This window comes from Drosophila ficusphila, unplaced genomic scaffold (genome assembly GCF_018152265.1).
Source record: "Drosophila ficusphila isolate 14025-0441.05 unplaced genomic scaffold, ASM1815226v1 contig_106, whole genome shotgun sequence".
Taxonomy (NCBI): Eukaryota; Metazoa; Arthropoda; class Insecta; order Diptera; family Drosophilidae; genus Drosophila; species Drosophila ficusphila.
In genome coordinates, this window is record NW_025063993.1 from 1,395,607 (window position 1) to 1,418,512 (window position 22,906).

General features: G+C 42.5%; 3 protein-coding genes across 5 annotated transcripts; 2 read left to right on the forward strand and 1 right to left on the reverse strand.

Annotated features, from left to right (window-relative positions):
• Window positions 1-2,618: 2,618 nt before the first annotated feature.
• On the reverse strand, window positions 2,619-8,883 carry LOC108088801 (ras-GEF domain-containing family member 1B). 2 transcript variants are annotated; one of them, XM_043208230.1, is made up of 5 exons: window positions 8,139-8,883; window positions 5,015-6,512; window positions 4,790-4,933; window positions 4,529-4,731; window positions 2,619-4,472 (listed from the first exon to the last, which is right to left on the reverse strand). In XM_043208230.1, the coding sequence occupies exons 2-5, from the start codon at window positions 6,419-6,421 to the stop codon at window positions 4,187-4,189; spliced, it is 2,040 nt and encodes a 679-aa protein (XP_043064165.1). In that variant the 5' UTR covers window positions 6,422-6,512; window positions 8,139-8,883; the 3' UTR covers window positions 2,619-4,186. The 2 variants fall into 2 exon arrangements, with proteins under 2 accessions (XP_043064165.1, XP_017042259.1); XM_017186770.2 differs by having other exon boundaries at window positions 5,015-6,515.
• Window positions 8,884-9,352: 469 nt separating this feature from the next.
• Window positions 9,353-12,348, forward strand: LOC108088783. The gene is made up of 3 exons (XM_017186744.1): window positions 9,353-11,007; window positions 11,475-11,662; window positions 11,724-12,348. The coding sequence occupies exons 1-3, from the start codon at window positions 9,547-9,549 to the stop codon at window positions 11,833-11,835; spliced, it is 1,761 nt and encodes a 586-aa protein (XP_017042233.1). The 5' UTR covers window positions 9,353-9,546; the 3' UTR covers window positions 11,836-12,348.
• A 111-nt stretch (window positions 12,349-12,459) lies between these two features.
• LOC108088785 (alanine--glyoxylate aminotransferase 2, mitochondrial) lies at window positions 12,460-22,906 on the forward strand. Of its 2 annotated transcripts, none has more exons than XM_017186746.2 (4): window positions 12,460-12,703; window positions 16,530-16,842; window positions 18,894-19,968; window positions 22,772-22,906. In XM_017186746.2, exons 1-4 carry the CDS (start codon window positions 12,682-12,684, stop codon window positions 22,904-22,906), a joined length of 1,545 nt encoding a protein of 514 aa, XP_017042235.1. In that variant the 5' UTR covers window positions 12,460-12,681. The 2 variants fall into 2 exon arrangements, with proteins under 2 accessions (XP_017042235.1, XP_017042236.1); XM_017186747.1 differs by lacking the exon at window positions 22,772-22,906 and adding an exon at window positions 20,166-20,425.

The following is a 22,906-nucleotide window of genomic DNA, read 5'->3' on the forward strand; positions in this document are numbered from 1 at the left end:
GAGTGAGGACCTGTCGAGGGCCAGGCCGACGAAGATCCAGTGGAGTTGTGCGAAAGGTACCCGGTGTCGGTCTACACGAAAGTGAGAACCTGCCGAGGGCCAGGCCGACGAAGTCCCGACCGAACTCCGGGGTGGAGCGAAGAGTGGTGACTGCAGGCATCGCTGCTTAGCCCCGCTAGGGAGGTTCTGTTAAACATCCTCCAAGTTGTGAGATACTAGTAGCGACCCTATTACGCGACCGGTACCCAAAAGACTCGGTAAGGCAGAGGACGCGAGATGGGCGTGCCGCCGCAGGAGTCGACGCGGGAGTTATTACCGGCGTCAACGAGGGCGATATCGTTGATCGAATCAACTCTATAAATCGAGAACCAATAAACCAATCTCCCTATTGCTAAATCCAACCCATTACTTCTTGATCGGGATCACGCAAGAATAAATTTGGTGGGACGAACACATAAACTCAGCTGAGCTAGCCGCGCGTTTACGTAGCCGAGCAAAGATAAAAAAGCAGTTCGTTACAATACATAAAGGCTAAACAAAATCGGAGCTATGTGGATTTTTCTATTCATTATACCCTTACGGAGCAAAGGGTATTATAATTTTGGCCAGAAGTTTGCAACGCAGTACGTCTGTACGTCTGTACGTCTGTCCGTCTGTCCTCCTGTCTGTTTCTGCCAAACTAGTCTCTCAGTTTTAAAGCTATCTTGCTGAAACTTTCCCAAAAGGTGTGTAGTTATTGCTCGCAATATATAAGTCGGAACGGGCCGGATCGGCCGACTATATCGGATAGCTCCCATAATAGAGAAAGAAATAAAAAATTCTCACGCCGTTGTTTTTGATTAGATCGACTTGATTTCTTCCAAATGGCGTTGCATAGGTGAAGCAGATTAAAGTATGGTGCAGGAGAAATGGACTTAAAATTGAGAAGTAATCTGCAGTTCCAAACACGGTCAACTTAAAGTCCAGAAAAACTATTTACAACATTTTTCAATTTGAAAGCTTTTAATTATTTGATAACCACACGATGCATTTGTTCAGCTGCTGAACTTTAGCAGCTTCCTTCATACTCCTGAAGCCAAGCTGATCGGTAATGTCGACATTGAACAAATCGATTCTCAAAAGTTACTTTAAAAGGATCCGCTCAAAGAAGACAAGACAAGACAGACAAGATAAGGCAGGATATCACTGCGGTATGCCATTCATTTTCAAAGGCTGTCAGCTAATCAATTAAGTAAAATTAATAAGGGAAGCATCAACATCCACCGGACAACTAAGATTTCAGAATTTTAATGTTCAACAATGTTTACCCAGCGGGAAAATAACCTCGGATCTGCTAATTGTGTTGGAGCAAAGTTACACAACACTAAAACCTGTAGGCAATGATCAGATCCAAGTTCAGTCGACTCACAGACAGCAAAGTCGATTGCGGTTGGGTTTCTTTTGATGTGAAGTGAGTAAGTGAGTAGGGCCATCTGTAGCTAAAACTTTCAGACTAGAAGACATTATATAATTCAATAGCTTAAATAATAAATCCGTAAGGTAATAGCAGCAGCTTGAAACTTGTAAGGAATAATTTTGAAGCCGTGATCGATTTAAAATATCAGTCCCTCTACGCATTTTTAAGATGGCTGCTTGGCTATAATATCATACCCAACAAGAAAGCGCATTTGGGAGGTCAGTCCGAATTCCTGAAGAATGTCCAAATTCTAAATTGCAGTTATAGCACTGAGGAACATCATCGCAGCGTACAGGAGGCACAATTGTGATTATTTAAATGGCCAAACACTTTATGTCATAAGATTTTATGTTGTGTGTCGACTCAAGCTCAACAAAAAACACATTGAAACGTTATTTAATTAGCCTTGCTGTGGATCTAGATCAATAGATAAGTAAAAACTTTCGACTACTATTTGACTACTACAATTGCCATGTGTTAAATCAAATATTTTTCAACCACAAAACATTTGAAACGATTCTATAAGGCTCTCCAAAAAAATTAAAATTTTTAAACACAAAAGTTCGGTTACGGTCACGGAAGAGATACGGCCCAGTCAGCCTAAATTTAAATTAATTTTTTCTTAAACGTACGACAATTCTGATGGTCTAGCGCTTTCAGTTCTTGCGTCAATTCCTTCTTGTAAGGATGTAGGCCCAGACCTTTTTGCAAATCGCCAAACCCCAATGCTCGAGAACGACGTATGAGAGACCTATTTGGGTCTTCCTTAATTGATGCGATATCGGCAGCAATGTTCTCGACACTATAAACACTTCTTTGTTTCACTTGTACGGGAATATTTTGTTCCGTGTCTGAAGATTCAAATTTTTTCACTTGTTGATCTGACAGGACGATTATGGAGACCATAAATCGAACGTAAGGAACTTAAAAAAAAACCCGTTATTGTATAGGAAAATTTGAGAAAAGCTTCGATGTAGTAAAACGTTCATGCTGTTTGCTTGACCTTTTGAAATTCGTTTCAAAATAATTTTTACACATTTCTAAGAAGTTAGAATTAAGAAATTAATGCAAAATTCGACAAAAATAAAAATGTTGCTATAAATTTTTGATGAGTCTACTTTAAATTATAGTTCCTCTATTATTATGTATACAAACTACAATATTTTGTTATGAGAACTGGTTTTTTATTCGAAATTTTTTTAATCGTTTATGTTGTGTTTAGTCCCTTTATAGTTAATATCATTTATGATTTCATTCACAATATTACTTAAGGGGAGGTTCTTTTCTTTTTTTTCGAAAATGAAGCAAACTTTGAGAATTAATTGCGGAAAAATGAAAAGACATACGAACTTATGCTTTTGAACTTTTGATTCGTTGTTTATTAACGATTTAAAAAAAATTCAATATTCAGGAAATTCAAAATGGCGGCTTCAAAATGGCGGATCTCGTAGACCTCTATTTTTCTGCTTTGTCGAGTGTCGGGCCGCTGGTAGTGAACCGAAATTAAAAATGTAAATTATTTATTAAAATTGATGGAATTTCCTATGCCTTATACCTAACTAGAATCAATTTTGGTAAAAATAAACCAATTTTATGGACATTTAAAAAAAATGGACTTTTTTTTTTACTTCGATCTCGTTTAGAAATTATAAGTAAACAATTTTTTATGCCAATTTTAGGTATAAGGCATACAAAAAAGTATATACTTTCAAAAAGTTTTTGAATGAAGGAAATCGGATCAATAGAACGACCCCTGTGCGCGACAAGAGGTTTGAAAACATGGTTCCGAGAAAAACGCGTTTAAAGTTTTTAGAGCGTACCACAGCGCATGTGACATGGGTATGTTTGACACGCTCTAGCTCAAGAAATACGCGTCGTATCGAAATATCCTTTGGCACGTATATTCTAAACATATGTAACTTTCATTTTATTAAAAAAAAAAAAAAATCGATTTTTTCAAAAAAAAAGAAAAGAACCTCCCCTTAATCTTGCAATTTGTTAAAAATCAAATTCTTATAGAGAAGAAGCTTCTTTTTACCATCTTTTCTACTTGTTCTGTTGGTTTTCTTAATTATACGAAAGAGTTGATATTTAGCGCCTGATAGTTGCCGATATAAGTTGCAGATGCAGAAAAGCCTCGAGACAGAATTATCGTAAAATGCATCGGATTATACTCAGATGTAATCGTTTGGGAATATCAAAAAGATTTCAATTATCTATAAAATTGTATACATAAATATAAATACTGGTCACGTACGAAAATTGCGTACTCATGCAGCTTTGTCAGATGGATTGATCATGGTTATGATTCAAATTATACCAAATATTACACGCTAATAACTTAATTAGTTTCATTAGCTGTTAGCCATAAGGCTTTAAGTACATTGGTTCGTTGTTTCCATCCTCCTAATCGTTTAGATAAATAAATAAAATTACTGGCAACTTTTCGAAGCTCTCTTTAACAGACCCGCGGCCGCCCATATGTGAATATTTAGGACAGGAACACACAGAGGAGGCAAAAGAGTAAACATAAAAATTATTGACAAGATACTACATGGAGACTTTAGCTTCATAAGCTTTCTTTCCTAGGAAGGGCTAATGGCTTATTTACCCTCTGCAATTTTCGTTCGCATAATCTTTAACTAAAAATTTCCCGGACTTACGGTTCTAGTACAAAAAATAATCATGGCAAGCGCTTAAGCGTAGCTTAGTCTATCCTCTACATAGAGGTTACTGCGGCTGCTGTTGCTGCTCTTGAAGCTGCTGTAGCAGTTGTTGCTTTGTTTCCGCCTTCACTGTCTTGTATCGGTCCTTCTCCTCTGTATTCTCTGGAGGTTCACACTCAAAGGATGCCATCGAAAGAGTGTTCTCATTGAGCACGGCGCTGTGTTGAAGATAGGTTATGACATTGGGCAGCTTCTCAAAAGGACAGTTAACTTTCTTCCACTCGTTAAACTCCATCACTTGTTTGGCCAGCTGGGAGCATTTTTCGAAGTTGATATGATTGTTCGGGAGCCTGCTTAAGAAACAGCGATAAGTGGTTTTGTCCCGGAGACAACCAGACCTACTTACCGGTTGGAACAGCCCTCGTTTAGAAAGTACAAATCCTTAACAAATAAACTAAAGAATGGAATGATTATGCGTTCGCGTTCCTCGGTAGCACCCTCTGAGCGCCACATCGCTGCTTTCAGAGTAGAGCGATAGCTGTTGAAGTTCGATGTTGGATCCATTTGATGTTCCAGCACGGAGAACTTGGCCGATTGCACTTTGGCCCACTATCAATATTAAACATAAGTAACATCAGAATTAAAGTGAGCACTCCATTTAGCTTACCGTCTTCTTGAGTCTGCCTATGGGCGCCAGATTTAGACCAGCTATTATGGCCATCAGACTATTAAAGTTGCCAATATTAAAGCACTCGCGGGCTGTCTCAATCCAATACTCTATGATGCGCACACGCTGTTTTTTCTTAGGGTACTGCTTAGGTCAAAAAACATTGAGAAAAATAACATGTTAATTATCTAAGCTCATTCTTTATATTTTTCACGGATTACCCACCTTGACAATCTCGCTGGCGGTCAAGTAGCTGAGCCGATTGAACCATTGCACATACGATTCCAGGTTACGTGTCTTTTTCATATCGTTCAATGAAACACTGCCGCCTCCACTACTCTTGCCTTTGTTACTCTCCTTGTTGCCTTCCTTGGCCTGCTGCTGGTAATCCTTAGCAAAAGCTTGAACAAACTCTTCCGGTCCGATGTGCGACAATCGCTCCAGCTCGATGGCAGTCAGCTGGTGGGCCAAGTTGGCACAGCTCGAGCACATGTCCATGATGCCGAACACTTCGTCTGGCTGTGGTGTAGTGGAGATCGAGTTGGAAGTGGAGGCGGAGGAGGTGTGACCGCTGGAGGAGGAATTTGAGGTGCCGCTCGTCGAGCCCCCACCACTAGCCCCGTTGGCATGCGAAGTGGTGCCCAAAAAAGTCTGAAAGGCACTTTGCAAATGGTGGTGGTGCCCGTGGTGGTGATGCTGCTGCTGTTGTTGACTCTGCGCCTCCTCGGAGCTAAGTGTCTGCAAAAACTCTTCGTACTGTTCCAGTGACGTCAGACGGGAAACAAGCAATTGCAGAATTCGAGAAACTTGTTTGCCCAGCGAATTGTCAATGAAGACGCACTTCCTCGCCAGAATGCGCACCTGCTGCATCAGGCGCTCATCTCTGAAGTCGTACGGAAATATTTCGATCCACTCCGACAAAAGTCTGATGCAATGCTGAGCAGAGCGCTGAGTGCTCGTCCGCTGCTGAGGTCGCGGCTCCAGTTCCGAGCTGGGAGCGGCCACCGCCGATGACCCTTTTCGCTGCGTCAGTGGCGAGGCGGAGTTGATACTGAGAAGAATGGGGCGACCAGGCGCCTGTCCAGCGTCGTCCACCATATCTCCACTGGTGCCCGTATCCTGCTGCTGCTGTTCCCAAGTCTGCGAGATCTGCGCCAATAGCTCATGAGGACGCACGAATAGCCTGGCGCTAAGGAGAAAGGCAAAAACAAAGGCATCATCCGGATAGTATTCATGGGTGGGGACCATGTGAGCGATTAGCGACTGAAGCGGACCAGAATGCAGCCGTCCGTCAGAGTAGACCAGATAGCCCTCCTTAGCCTCTCTGCACAGGACCTGGCTTTGGGGCGCGGCATAGCTGATCTGTTTTTCGGGAGGCTTCTCTGGCAGCGCGATGCGACGAAGGGCGGATAGCGCTTCGTGGGCGTGGCAGGCGCTATTACTCCTCTGCGTCTTCAGGTCCGGCAGTGTTTTATGTGTAATTGACGTGGCCGTGGAACCAGATGCACCAGTCCCAGGTGCGGCTCCAACAGCTCGCTCCTGCCCCTTGATGCTAAGGTTAATGTTTGCGCTACCGGTGCTGCCGCTGCGGCCATTGGTGGCACTGCTGAGGCCACCGTTGCTCGACGACATCTAGACACTGTCCTTTACGAACTAGCGCATGTAAGCCTATAAGCCGGCGATCACGCAATGCCCGGGACGCATTTGGGAATATAGAAAGGAGCTGCTGCAATAAAAGCGAAAAAAAAAACAAAAACATTAGTCAAGACAGGGCGATATAGCCCAAACTGTCAATATTTAATTTTTGCTTAAATATGTAATTACTACTTGCAATACGGACTAGTTGAAACCGATCATAAATATCAATAATACAGCGAATATGCTGTAAAAGCTGGGTCAAAAAATGTGGTTCTTTAAATTGACTATTGTTTGCCCACCAATAAGTATTTATTTGTCAATCTCTAATTGGGAAAACTGGTTGAATTTGTCCATCTTTTTATTATTTTGAATAAGTGCAAGGCTTTCAAATTCCTTATCTGGAGGTGGGAAAAAATCATTTGCCCCTTTTAAAAGGATAACGATGGGAAGCCACATAATTGCCCACTGGAAACAGATAAGCCACCAAATAATAATTTATTATAAAACCAGCCCTATATTGCCTTATCACAGGCCAATGAGCAGCACACCTCTCGAACCACAAAACGAAACACGAATACAACAAATATTAATTGGCAACAAACAAAAATGCTCGTATATGGGTCAACAAATTGCTTGGCTTGGAAAGCCAAATAGGAGGAAAGGAAAGGGGCAGAGCGGGTGGTCTGAACACGTTAATTGAATTACCAAGACGCTGCCAGCCAGAGCAATACCATTCACCGCCCACAAATAAAAAGGGAAGGGCCATGTTTTCACTTTTCTTTGCATATTGCACGCTTCCAAGCCCCATTGGACGGAAAAAGCAAGAACTGAGGAATAATTTATTAACTGCCGACCAAACAAAATCAATTTTCAAATAATCACCAACAACAACCGAACTCAGCCGACGGCTATATATTTATATCGTTTCACAGTATACATGGCCAGCAAAACAGCAGCAGAGACAACAAAATTAACAACAAACAAGTGGAATGCACTGCCCATAAAAGCTTAAAACAACAACAACTGCAAAAACAATAATAACAACAGCTCACCATAATTTGTATACAAAACGAAGAAAAAAAGAAAAAGCAGAGGCAGCAATGACAGACGAGAAACGCTAGGGACGTGTACAGTGGAACAAAATTGTATGTAGGGAGATTTTAAAAAGAAACTTGCAGAATTTCCCAGCGCGTTTCTGTAAAAACGATTCTTTATACCATTAACTGTATTCCTGGACATAAAATGCACTTTAACTTAATATATCAACTATAAATATATTTTTTAACACAACACAAAAAGGTTGGACCGATGGTTACTATAAAAGCAATGTGAAAACATTTAAATGTTTAGAACAACGCAATGTATTGCATATTAGTTTATGTTTTTATACAATTACAGTAATTTGTCGGTATATCGCTAACGAGGCCGTAGACTACAGTATTTCGTTTTATAAAACCGTGCCAAGTGTCCAGCTCCACTGTGCAAGGTGAGAGAAAGGCAAAGGCCGACGCATGTGGAAATGCAGGGGAAAAGCCAAAAGGCCAGCAAAAAAGTCAAGCGAGGGAAATGGAGAGAAAACAGAGAGAGACAGGACGAGAAAATCAGTAAATGGGGCCGAGGTCCGTACAGAGTTATTTTCTTTTTTTGAATTGTATGAAGGGCGGCAGAACGAATGGCTAATTGGAACTGGCTAGGGCGACAAGACACTTACCTGTCGCAGCTCTCGAGCATGCTGCAAATATATTGTGGCTCTACGTTCTTCGATCGGCAAAGCTTCCGCCTCAGAAATTGGGACAGGGCAAAGAACACGCCCGCAAAGAAGCTGATATCCTGGCTGCACCGTGAGGAAACCAGGACAGCCGAAAGTGGAACACTAGCTAACGAAGGAGCGGGAGGGGGTGGGTCCGTCGTGGGCGGGATGTTTGTGTGTTTGCACGGCAATTCACAAAACGCGAACTTTCTGCTTCGGCTCACCACCTTTACACTCGCGCACTCACGCACACAGGCTCACATGGACGCACCCTCACCCCCGCGGCAGAGGCACGGCACAGGCCGGGCAGAGCAGTTGCATATGGACGCCGAAAATTATGCGTTTGAGAGGCCAATACTGTTTTCCGAGACTCTGGGCGCAATTAATTTGCCACACAAAATGCACTGCGACGCTTTTTCCTCAGCCATGTACGCGTCTGAACGTGTCTGTGTGTGTATATACAATGTATGTACAAGAGCACCGACCGGTTTGTTTGCTACGCAGAATTTTTCTTTTACAAAAGCGGGGCAACAACGCACTGGGAAATGCTTTAAATTGGGCTCTGCTGGATCACGCAAGATTACGGATTATTAGACAAAAAAGGTAGCACGACGGTAATTGCGTGATTTCGCCTTGCCTTTCGCTTTTATTGCATTAAAAATGCGCAACGAACCAACATCGCGTTTTGTTTACTATGGCTGGACTGTGCGCGTTAAGCAACACTGTGCGCAAGGCGATTTCCAGAACTGGGTTTACGAGTGCCAAATAATATGGCTATTCCTTTAAATAAATGTTTTGATTAAAAAACAAAATTTCACTGTAGAACTTTGGCGTTTTGAAGGCTTTTGGGTATACACATATTGGGTATTTATAGAAAAATAATCATATACTTTTTATTCGCAATTTTAGTTTATAGTTTATTTATATTTTATAGTATTTATTCAATTGTAAATAATTTAAGACTTGGTGTTGTTTGATTTTTGTATATTTCTTTCCATTTTTATATAATTATGCTTTAACCACAACGACCTTAACAAATTAACTCTAAAAATGACCAATTTTTATTGGTGAACGCAGCCTCTAATTCAAAAAAAAATTTTGTGGCGCCAATCGATATTTCGTGCTGCGTGCCTTCGCCAGTGCTGGAAATTTCGTCATCGACTTCCATAACTTAACAACACTGCAAAAATAGGCCCAAGTGAAAAGTCGCAGGAAAAATGGGATGCGAAAATAACTGAGTTGCAGGAGAGATCGCTACCACAGGAGGCAGGGAATCATCAGACGCCACAAGACGCAGTACGGCCGACACTTTGAAGGCCATCCCGGCAGTTGGATCAGTCTATCGCTCCTCGTTCGCGTTTGCAATTAAATGGCAAATGGAAGTGCGACCGAAGCGGCGCCTACGGGCACCCCGCCGCAGAGGATTCCCCAAGTCGCGCAGCAGGCACTTTTGACCGAGGCGACGGAGTCCTCCAAGGATTCGACGTCGGCAACGCTGGGCTTGAACGATCTCGTCGCGGATGTCTGCCTAAACGGCCGCGGACCGGACTACACCAGCACGCGACCCTCAACGTCCACTGGCGGCGCGGGATCAGGTGCAGCCTCGTCGTCCTTCTCCTTCAAGCACTTTCTCAGCAGCACGGGCACTGTGACAGCTCCGACCAGCACGGTGACCTCGGCCGCAGTGCAGACATCTACGGGCGCCCGGCCCAAGGTGCCCCAATCAGCCTCAGCGTCACACATGCAGCCGCCGGATGTGAATGGTGGCGGTGCGTCCTCCAGGATGAAGCGCTCTCCGCGCTTTAGCTCCTTCGACTCGCAGGCGAGTCTAGCTGAGTACGCAGCCTGCGGGGGAGGCGACTCTTGTAGCAGTGGCGGATCTCAGCACCGATTGAGACCGGATCTGCGGCTGGGTCACGACGACGTGCAGGATGCACTTGACAACGACGACGACGACCACGTGGCGCTGGCCCAAGTACGCAACAGCAGTCTTTACGATTCGTTGCTCACACGGGCGGACATATTTCCATCGGCCGCTTCTAATCAGCAACAAACTGTTGGTACACGATACGTACCGCGCTCCTACTCTAACTACGATATGCCACCACCCCATGTGCAGTGTCCCTCGTCCTCGCCGCGCCGACGTCCTTCTGGAAACCGTGATCAACGCCCCACCCGATTAGTGTTGTCCGCTGGCCCCAAGATGAAGCTTGACCTGCCCCTAGATGCGTGCAATGCAGTACCTGGTGGAGCTGGCGGCGGCGGTGCTGCAGCCGCGTCCGCATTGCCAGACTTTGTGCAGGACCACCTGCCTGACGCTTGGAGCGCCGGCCAGGATCCTCTAGTGAGCTCTCCCCCCAACTCACCTCTGGGAGCGGCTGAGCCGACGAGTGGAGCAGTGGGACTGCTGCCGTCGGCGCTCGCACCTAGGGGTGTTTCAAGTGCAGCCGTCCTCCCCTGTCCCGCCGTCGAACCGGGCGCCGGCTCCACTGTCAAAATGCTGCCTGACTTCCTGTCCGACGGCCCCATAATTCACTCATCCCAGCGTCTGGCCGACGTCGCTATAGGGCTGCCCTCCAATCCCATTGACTCGCCACCCCAGGAAGCGGCTGCCACGCTGCAATTGTCGACACTACGGCAGGAAAACGATCGTCTACAGCGAGAGCTGCAAGAAACTCGCGCGGAACTTAATGTCCAGACTAGGCGGGCCAGCGATTTTGAACAGCAGCTGCAGCAGCTCTCCGTGGCCGCGCGGCGACGAGAGGCGGTGGTTGCAACAAATAACACACAGACCACGCAGAATCTCAGGCGCCAGTTGGCCCAGTTAGAGGTAAGTCCATGATTGCTGACTTAACTAACAATTGAATTCTCTAACGTAACTCTAGCTACTAGATATATTCCAGATTTCCTTTTTTAACTGTCTTATTAACCACCAAAGCCATGGCTATCACTTTTATATTTATCTTGAAAACATCATTTAAAAAAACTAATGGTAGACAACAAAGTAATAACAAAAATAAAAAGAACTAAAGAGTTTTTAATTCGACGATGACTGGTAAAAGCTAAAGATAAAATACTGATTACAAAAAAAGAAGTACATATACAAATTTTTTTTTTGTAAAATGAACCAGAGGAATAAAGTAACGGCTTTTACATTGATCTTTATTAATTTTGCATCTACCAATATTTTTAACATTTTGCATTTGCTTTTAAAAGATATAGTTTCTAATAAGTAATGTTAAGTGGAGTTAATAATATTGAACCGACCTCTTCTAATTTGTATCATTCTACCAACAGGCAGAGCTTAACACGCTAAGAGGCGGCGGCGTCACTGATTGCGCCGCGGGAGGAGTTCCAGTAGCAACTCCCGGAACAGGCAGTGAAAGCGCTGCTAGTAGCGGGAACAGCTCCACGCGACCGTCCAGAACGCATCATTTGTCAAGGGATCTACTGCGAGCTGCCGACACTGCGGAACATAACCTGAGGTTAGCTAAGGCAATATTAGAAGAGGAAGCCACCTTACCGTCCATTTTCAATTCCTTACAGGCAACTGCTGACTGGCGTGGAGAATCTGCGCCAGATGGCGGCTAACCTGGAGCAGCCGGCACAGTCAACCACAACGCCTCGAAGTCCAGATCTGTACACCGATTTTAAATGAATTCCCCGAATAGACTCTTTGGAGAGGACGTTGTTTTTCCGGTTCAGATCGGTTATTGTTGAGTGTGTAATCATTGTAGCCCAAAACGCCGCCTAGAGCTTGTTTTTTGATGACCCCGAAAATATTTTATGTTTCTGTATAATCTGTTGCATCGGGTTAAGTAAGGTCGGGAAAGTCCGAAGGGGATGGGGATGGGCAATGTGAGAATCAAAGCGCAAACTCGTGATGTTGGTTGATAAAGCAAAATATATTATTCATACTTGATAAATCGATATAGCATATTCGAGGGCTACCTACTATCAACGGCTAATGTAAATGAAACTACAACGTTAAATGTCTGCCACCCAAAACAATCTGCGCATTGAATCCGGGACAAAGTGCCCCGCGCAGCAATAAGCAAGGAGCGATAAAGCGATATATTTTTTGTTAAAAACAAAGGATTACCTGTGCACTTCAGTAGTTTGTGCTTCAGTACATAGCAAACAAGAATTGAAATAAATTATTATGAGACAACCGGCTGTTGCCCCACTGTGTATCAAACCTCCCACCTCTTTCTCTACAAGGCTTGGGCTGACAAAAGAGAGTCATTTTCCTTAGCCTTGACTTTGCTCTTCAATCTGATAACGTTGACCGAAGCTTTTCCGCTGTATGAGCTTTCTCGGCCAGCACTGAAACTAGGCATTATCCGTCGATCAGTTGCTCCATTAACAACGTTACGTACGGACGACTGGCCTCGCGTTAATCATCTGGCGTTGCTTGTCGTGCTGTTTAAGCCCAAACAAATATACATATACCTATCGGGAAGTGATTAGAGAGCAGCCTTAGAGCAGCAGCTGAATCTAAAAAATGATGTCCAAGAGATTTTTGGGTAAGTTCTTTACGGGATTTTAGGGTCAGGGTCGCACATCGCATCCAACAATAGTTCTTTTACGGCACTTTCCTTATGCAATTTATCACCTGTATTTAACTAACCATCAGCCGATCTTGGCTCCGAAATATAAGCAATTCATTTGGCAGATGACAAACACCTATGACCTTACACACACCTTACAAAACTATAATAAATATGGTGTGATTTTAAAAGGTTTTTGAATTTTCAAAAATATTTTAAAACTATTTCCGAATTTTTTTTTAAGTTAATCTTTCTGTACCGAAATTTTAGGTATAGTCGCAGGTTGGTTTAAATACGGTGTCGCGCAGATAAGACTGATAAGGGGAGAGTTGATAATTTGACAGGTGACGGCAAGCTGATAATCCAATGTTGGTTCCACGCGCACTAAGAATTTGTGTGGCCTAGGCTGTTGGCGGGGGGCATTTCTTATCAGTTGAAATTGGGAAGCAAACACGTTTATAAATAGAAGACCCAATTTGTTTCTATTGTGAAGCTGGATAAGGAAAATAGTGAACAAGAAATTGGTGTATGCGGTTTACAAAGCAGCACATTTGCGCGTACTTATTCACTGTCATTGACCTTTTTACAATTTGTTTACAATTCAGAGCTTTAACTCAACCAGAGTGTGCAGGTGCACGAACAGTCTCTGCTGGAAATTGATACTCAATTACATTTAAGCTAGAAAAATTCTGTTTATTTCATGCTTTCATCAGAAGTTTATCAGTGTGCCTTAGAAATATAGTCCCATATCTACTTTTTCAAAACTTTCTATAAAACTCTCCTTGTTTATTTAGATTCAAATTCAAAGCTCACATTTTTTGTTTAAACGACGAAAGGTTGTATGATACATATCTGGCAGGTTTACTTTTATATCAGTAAAGGATTATGATGATCTTGTGAAAACGTAAATAAGTCTGTATTTCAAAAGAAAAACTTCTGAAAGAAACACCTTACGGTGAAAAACCGCTCATGGGAGCGTGCCGCAGAATGAAAAATCTGTGACCAATGTAAATGTGGTGACAAAGCGCATCAGAACAGTGGGCACGGGAAACTTCTTCATATAGGAACAGAATTGAAAATAATGCTTTTGGCATTGTTTAATAATTTTTGAGAATACATCTGCAAATAAACCTTTCAATGGCTTTTATACCTTTACTGAGGGTATACTATTATATAATGTTGTTAAATATCTCCCTTCCGTCTTTTTGTCTTTTGAATTTCGCTATGCGCAAAGCTCGTGTTAAGCAACAATATGTACAGTAGAATCCTATTATAAACTCCATGGCTTGATTGGTCCCTATACAGACTTATACACTTAAATCCTTCTGCTTAGTGCGTCCGGGTATAACGACGAAAAATCGTCGGTTCCTTGAAAGTCGCTATAAGCGGATTCTACTGTATGTTTAATAGTTATATATCTGTTAACATTAAGTTCACTAACGCCGAAATTCGCGCTATTCTAAAGTTTTCCTTCGTTAATGGCAAATCCGATAGAGATTAATGGGGTTTTCAGGGATGGTGCTCCATCACTTCAATTCGCGCTATCACTAGCAATTCGTGCTTTTCTAAAGTTTTGCTTCGTTAATGGCAAATCCGATAGAGATAAATGGGGTTTTGGGGGATGGTACGATATCATTTCGAATGGTTTCGACGATTAAGCGCCGGTGAAAACGATACCTTGGATAAGACAGCCGGCGGAAGACCTGGGACCACAAATAGCGATCAAATTATGGAATCATCGAGTTGGACCAGCATGTGGCATCTCGTGACATCTCCTAGGAGATGGGGTATGTAAGTCACCAAACCTTTTTCAGCCATCTGAAGATGGCAGGATTAAAAACAAAAACTTGATGTTTGGGTGCCGCATGATTTGACGCAAAAAAACCTTCTGGACCGAATAAACAAACGCCTGCGATGTGCTGGAATTTTGTGGTTTTTCAAAAATTATTTATTTATTCATGAATATCTATTATGTCCCCTTCAAAGTAATCCCCATGACATATTATGCACTTGTGCCAACTGTTTTTCCAATCTTCCAAGCACTTCAAAAAATCATTTCGATGCCGTCTTTATCTCGTCAAGCGTAGCGTAACGTCGTCCTTTCATGGGACTCTTCAGTTTAGGAAACAAGAAAAAGTCACAGGGGGCCAGATCTGGGGAATACGGTGGCTGCGGCATCATTAGTGTGTTGTTTTTGGCCAAAAAGTCGCGCACAAGCAACGATGTGTGAGCAGGGGCGTTATCGTGGTGCAAAAGCCAATTTTTGTTCTTCCACAAATCAGGGCGTTTCTGCGCATAACTTGCAGGTAGTATTCCTTATTGACCGTTCTTCCCTGTGGCAAGAACTCATGATGCACCACGCCCCTGCAGTCTCCACTTCATTAATTTTTTCGTCTGTTGTTAAAGTGCTCGGGCGTCCGGCACGCTCTTTGTCGTTCACATCTTCTCGGCCTTCTGAGAACATTTTGTACCACCGAAAAACGTTGCTTCGGTCTAAGGTAGCTTCTCCGTATGCCACAGTCAACATTCGGAATGCATTCATGCACTTAATTTCGTTTTTCACACAAAATTTGATACAGGTTCTTTGATCCATTTTTTTGAATAGGTAAAAATCGAAGACGATCCAAAACAGGTGCAAGCAAAGCAGCTGTCAACAATTAAGTGAACTTTCAAAATGGCCGAGCTTGTCGGCATAAGTGAGAGACATGAGTACCAACATAACGCTCCAAAAAAATCGAAATTCGATACGAGGTAACCCGCGAAAATTCAAAATTCGCGATACTTTTTGAACACACCTCGTACTTCGTTGTTGAATCTTCGGATGGGAGGTTTTATCGCGTGCACCATATTGCAAGGAGGAAGGCTTCTACGAGGAGGGTATTATGAAATTGACGTCTAGATAGAAATAGATTATCGAACAAAACGGCGCATAATTGAAGTAAATCCGATCCCTGTAACCCTTTTTATAAAGCATTGAATAAAGACCAATAAAGCAGAAGGGAGCTATTTGACATCCTTATAATTGCAGTCAGAATATTACTACTACATAATATATGAAGAATACTTTCGGGTATTTCATAACATGTAAAGTCGATCTGATTAAAAACAACAGCGTGAGAATTTTTTATTTCATTCTCTCTTATGGGAGCTATCCGATATAGTCGCCCAATCCGGCCCGTTCCGACTTATATACTGCGTGCAATAACTACACAACTTTTGGTAAAGTTTCAGCAAGATAGCTTTAAAACTGAAGTTTGAAGAGAAACGGACAGACGGACGGACAGACAGACAGACGTACAGACGCATTTCGATTCAGATGGTGACGCTGATCAAGAATATATATACTTTATGGGGTCTGGGGTGTCTCCTTCACTTCGTTTCAAACTTCTGACTGAAATTATTATATAATACCCTTTTGCTCTGCAAGGGTATAAAACTGTTTAAAATCGTCCTTTATCTGAGAATTGGAGATGAAAGGCTTTTGTTGAGGAGCTCACATCAAACACATTTTCAGAAATTCCTAAAATCGCAACACACATATGTATGAAGTTTTCGGAGAGAGCAATGTTAAGTGCTTAAAATGGCAGGGCTGCGTTAATAAAAATGTTGAAGTTGCATGTAAATGTTTCTGATTCTGAAGTTGACGTGCAGTCCACCAGGTTTTCCCTAACACATCTGCTATGATCGTCCGATACACACACAATAATAAATAAACCTAAATAAGCATCTTGATGACTTAGGCACTAGTATCGTCTAATGTAGTCAAGGACTTATACGGTCCTATTTATTTCTATCCTTGCAGCTCAAAACGGTCGGGTTATCCCGCGCTTCTTGGTTCGCAGGAACTCCAACTCAAGCACAACGCCAGCCGCAACGAACCATGCGCAGAGTGAAATGCCAGAGTGCGATCATCGTCCGGGAGCCTACGATGGATCCAGCTACGAGAAGATCCTGGAAACAAGGCGCAACCACCTGACCCCCAATCTGCTAGCGCACTTCAAAAAGCCACTGGTGATCCACGCAGGACACATGCAATGGCTGTTTGACCACGAGGGACGGCGATATCTGGACATGTTTGGAGGAATAGTTACAGTGTCCGTGGGACATTGTCATCCGTAAGAAAACTAACTTATTATTTTTTTACACCCGTAACTCGGGTTTACTGAGATTGTTGAAAAGTATACAGGTAGAAGGAAGCACTTGCGTCCCCATAAAGTAAAAATATTTTTCATCAGAATAGCCGATCTACGCCCGTCCGTCGACATCTCGGGAACTATTAGAGCTAAAATATGTACATACATAGATTTTTCTTATTCGTGAGCAGGGCAAATTTGTTTGTTTCTGTTTTATGTGCTTATGTGAACATCAATATCTTGAAAACTATTAGATCTAGAATATTGAAATCGAACATACCAATTCTAGAGGTAAATACATACATATGTACGTAGAGAATTAAGTTTTAAGAATTCCTATTTCCTTTTCCTTTCTGGCGCCTACAGTTTTGATGCCAAAACATTTTTCTGTGAAAAATATTTATTTCTTTTCTTTCCCACCCTTGAGCCCTTCTGTCTGTAGGGACGTCGAGTTTTAAAAGTTGACATTGTTTATCTGAGTAACGATAAAGTAGTAGCGGCGCTATCCAGCCTATCGCGATCTTATAAAGACTATTATAATATCAGTCAGAAGTTTTCAACGCAGCGAAGAAGACACCTCAGACCTCATAAAATACAAATATTCTTGATCAGCATCACGATCTGAATCGAACTACGTCTGCACAACTGTCCGTTTGTCTATTTCTATGTTAACTAAACACTCAGTTTAAAAGGTCCATTTCTGAAACTTTACCAATAGTTGAGTTATTGCACGCAGTATATAAGTCGACTATATCGAATAGCTTCCAAACAAGAGATTGAAAAAATTGGTATGATTTGCTCATATAATCGGATACCTATATCATATAGCTGCCAAAGGAGAGATCGAAAAATCTATAAAGAATTAACGGAATTAAAATTATAACATCGTTGTCTTTCATCAGACGAGCAAGATTTGTGGAATATAGAGTTTTCTGACGACTCTTGAACTTCGAATCAAATCAAACATAAAATATAGAAAATTATATCGAAAACAAGAAAGGAAGCTAGCTTCGGCAAGCCGAAGCTGATATACCCTTGCAGGCATCAAAGAGTTTAACAAAATACATAAAGGCTAAGCAACATCGAAGCTATGACGAGTTCTCTATTCATTTTCCATATTTCCGACTGTTGTTCATATGACAGCTATATAATATAGTCGTCCGATTTTAATGAAATTTAATTAGTAAATCTCTATAGCTTCGGTGTTGTTAAGCCTTTATGTATTCTGTTCGATATACGTATTTAATGACTGCAAGGGTATATAAACTTCTGCTCCCCTTCCTTTCCTTGTTTTAACCTCAAGTCGTAAAGTTTGCAACAAGTAGATGAAAGTATATCGAGTATGACATTTAAAAGCTATACACATTTTAATTACTTAGTTTAGTGGCTCTCCTTTTCAAAGGTCTCCGCTTAGGTTTTTTATGAAACTTTATAAAGGTGTATTTGTTTATATCCTTGCAGAGGGAATTAAATTACGTTCAGAAATTTGCACCGCAGTGAAGTGGCTTCCGTGAGGGGCTGATCCGACATAAACACTTCCTGTAATAAATAAATAGAGTATACGATCGACTCAGGAGGTGATGCCGATCAAGGATGTATACTGTATAGGGTCTAAGAGCTTTCCTTCACTGCGTTGGAATCTTTTGACTGAAATTGTAAGACTCTTTGCTTGGGTATAAAAATGGTAGGGATGGATCCTTTACTACGAGTTGTTTGATTTATACTGTTTTGGTAGTAGTTATTCGAATGAGAATGTTCTTAAGCCGACTTTGAACATAAGCACCAAAACAAACATTTGAAAAATTTGTGCTTTTTGTTAGTGGAAAATGAAACTCTATCTCCCTATTAAGTTGGTTGACAAAACCTAAAAAGTTGGATAAAATTGTATTCTTAAAAAGGCAAATCCACAAATTAGCATAGGGAACCCGTAGAGTTCGCTGTTAGAGTACCAAAGGTAAAGGTGGATTACCGAATAGTTTTCATGTAAAAAATTCAGAGACACCTCTGCTCACGCAAATCGCACTCGCCCGCAGGAAGGTTAACCGGGCACTGAGCGACCAGATCGCCAAGCTGTGGCACACGACGAACATCTACATGCATCCCAAGATCCACGAGTACGCCGAGCGACTGGTGGCCAAGTTCCCAGGAAACCTGAAGAGCGTCTGCTTCGTGAACTCCGGCTCGGAGGCCAACGACCTGGCCATGCTGATGGCGCGCATGCACACGGGCCACCAGGACATTCTCTCGCTGCGCAACGCCTACCACGGCATGTCGCCGTACACCATGGGCCTCACGGCCCACTCCACCTGGCGCTTTCCGCTGCCGGGGGTGAACAACGGACTCGTGCACGTGATGAACCCCGATCCCTACCAGGGCCTCTGGGGCGGCTCCGCCTGCCGGGACTCGCCGGTGCAGACGTCGCGCGAATGCCAGTGCCAGGAGGGCTGCCAGGCGGGAGACGCCTACTACAAGGAGCTGGAGGAAACCTTCAAGTACTCGCTGCCGCGCGGCAAGGTAGCGGCCATGTTCGCCGAGTCCATCCAGGGGGTCGGTGGCACGGTCCAGTTTCCCAAAGGCTACCTCAAGCGCGCTGCTGCGCTGGTCAGGGCAAACGGAGGGCTCTTCGTGGCCGACGAGGTGCAGACGGGCTTCGGGCGCACCGGCGAGCACTTCTGGGGCTTTGAGGGCCACGACTACGTGCCCGACGTGGTCACCATGGCGAAGGGCATAGGCAACGGGTTCCCGCTGGCCGCGGTGGTCACCACGCCGGAGATCGCCGCCTCGCTGGGCCAGGCGCTGCACTTCAACACCTACGGCGGCAACCCCATGGCCAGCGCTGTGGGCATCGCCGTGCTGGACGTGATCGAGGAGGAGCAGCTGCAGCGCAACGCCCTGGAGGTGGGCACCTACTTCCTCCACGAGCTGGCCGCGCTGCAGCAGCGCTTCGAGATAGTGGGCGATGTGCGGGGCAAGGGGCTGATGATCGGAGTGGAGCTGGTGGGCAACCGCGAGTTGCGCACCCCACTGGCCACGCCGCACATCTTGGAGATCTGGGAGAAGTGCAAGGACCTGGGCGTGCTCTTCGGACGCGGCGGCCTTCACGGAAACGTAAGTGAAAGCCTTTATCCCGTGCATCTTCATTTGGGCTCTATCGTCCTCGTTCTGGCACCTTTAACAAGACTAACTATAAACCTGCGTCGGCTGAAGGATTTCCAGGCGAGCTGGACTCCCTGGAGGCTCTTCCTCCGGCGCACCCGCACCCCTTTCCTGTCTCTATCTGTGCATCCTTTCGTGCGTCTTCACAGGTTCTGCGCATCAAGCCTCCCATGTGCATAAATCGGGCTGACGCGAAGTTCGCCGTGGATGTTCTGGCCCGGGCCATCACGGAGTCCCTGCCGAAGGATAATTAGCGGAGGTGCAAGAAAGAAAGCGCTGGTTGGACGGTTTCCGATGCATTTATTAGTCGATTCGGTTCGGAACCTCCTGGAGTAGTGATAATGAAGTGACTGCAAGGAATCTTGGTTGTTCAATATCTAAAGAATTATCAATTAAATTTTTTCAAGAATTTCTTTAAGTGTTATATATGTATGTTGGGAATATTTAACTATGTTTAGCATGAACAGTGATCATCGTTAATAGCATGTTTTCATTTCGTTTCATTTTATTGTATTCTCAAGGGCTTTTGCTGGCTCACTTAACTAATGGACTGAATGCAGTTAAGCTTTTAACATCAAGTTAAACTTTTACATATCACTGAATGCTTTGGGCATCCTCTTCTGAGACTAATATAATAACTATTACATTTTATAAAAACAAAACAATAAAACAAAAGAAAAAGTTTTTGATATGTTTTCTAAATATGTATACGAACAATCGAAGGAATTATAGAACAAGAAAGGAAGCTTATATACTCTTGCAGTAATCAAAAATGTCAAACCAAATACACCGAGGCTAAGCAACAAGCTATGTCGATTTTTCTATTAAGTTGTTATATTTTCGACTTTTAGTCTTATATCTTTCCTATGGCAACTATATGATACAATTGTCCGATTTTTATAAAATTTAATTCAAAATTCGATAGTAGTAAAAATCACTTTAAAAACACCATCTGGAAGAAATCAAATCAATCTAATCAAAAACAATAACGTGATAATTTTTTTTTTTTCAATCTTTCGTATGGGAGCTATCTGATATGGATCGAACCGGTTCGTTTCGACTTATATACTGCGTGCAATAACTACACGACTTTTCGGAAAGTTTCAGCAAGATAGATTTAACACTGAGAGACTAGTTTACATAGAAACGTACAGACGTATTTAGATTCTGATGCTGATCAAGAATATATATTCTTTATGAGGTCTGAGGTGTCTCCTTTACTGCGTTGCAAACTTCTGACTGAAATTAAAATACCCTCTGCAAGGGTATACAAATATTAAAAAACAGGTATAGCTTCGATTTTGTTAGCCATTTAAGCATTTTGCTCGATAGTAAACGATTCATTACAAAAATAGAATAGAATAGATAGTAAACAAGAAAGGAAGCTAGCTTCGGCAAGCCGAAGCTTATATACCCTTGCAGTCATCAAATATGTCGAACAAAACGCATAAAGGCTAGACAACATCGAATCTAAGACGATTTTTATACCCTTGCAGAGCAAAAGGGTATTATAATTTCAGTCAGAAGTTTGCAACGCAGTGAAGGAGACACCTCAGACCCCATAAAGTATATATAATGAATAGAAAAATCGTCTTAGCTTCGATGTTGTCTAGCCTTTATGCGTTTTGTTCGACATATTTGATGACTGCAAGGGTATATAAGCTTCGGCTTGCCGAAGCTAGCTTCCTTTCTTGTTCTATTCATTTTCCATATTTTTGACTATAGATCATATGGGAGCTATACGATACAGGTGTCCGATTTTGATCAAATTTAATTCGTAATTCAAGAGTCGTAAGAAAACTCTATATTCCAAAAATCATACTTGTCTGATGAAAAACAACGATATTATAATTTTATTTCCATTATTTCTATATAGATTTTTCGATCTTTCCTATGGCAGCTATAAGATATAGATGACCGATTTTTTTGAAACTTTTTTTCCAATATAAACGTTGTTAAAAAAACTTGATATTCAAAAAATCATGCTCGTGGGATAAAAAACAACGATGTTATCAATTTATTTCCATTAATTCTATATATAATTTTCGATCTCTCCTATGGCAGCTATATGATAGTGTTATCCGATTTTGATCAAATTTAATCCGAAATTCAATAACAGTTAGAAAACGCCATCTTGAAGAATTCAAGTCGATCTGATCAAAAACAACGGCGTGAGAATTTTTTATTTCATTCTCTCATATGGGAGCTATCCGATATAGTCGGCCGATCCGGCACGTTCCGACTTATATACTGCGTGCAATAACTACACACCTTTTGGGAAAGTTTCATCAAGATAGCTTCAAAACTGAGAGACTAGTTTGCGCGGAAACGGACAGACGGACAGATGGACAGACGGACAGACGTACATGCATATTTGGATTCAGATCGTGATGCTTATCAAGAATATATATACTTTATGGGGTCTGAGGTGTCTCCTTCACTGCGTTGCAAACTTCTGACTGAAATTATAATACCCTTTTGCTCTGCAAGGGTATAAAAAGTTCTTCCAAATTGTAGAAAAAATTAGTTCGGACTACTGCATAGCTACGGGGAAAAATAACGATAACAAATTTTGGATAACTCGTTTTTACTCTAAAGTCTTCTGCCTTAAAGTATGCAAAACAATATTATATGTTATATGTATAAAACATTTTAAATTTGTTGTCGAGAAACTTTGTTTGCTGGAGAAAAATGTTTATCTGGACCATTCTCGAAACTAATTTGCACACTTCGCCCCCTTTTTTTCCACCTTTAGGTTCTGACCTTGAGGCCTCCCCTATGCCTTTGCACAGGAGATGTCGACTTCGCCCTGGAGACAATGGAGGCAGCCTTTAAGTTCCACATGAGCAAAAGCCCTCGCAGCTGGAGAAAAAGCCAGACGAGGAGATAG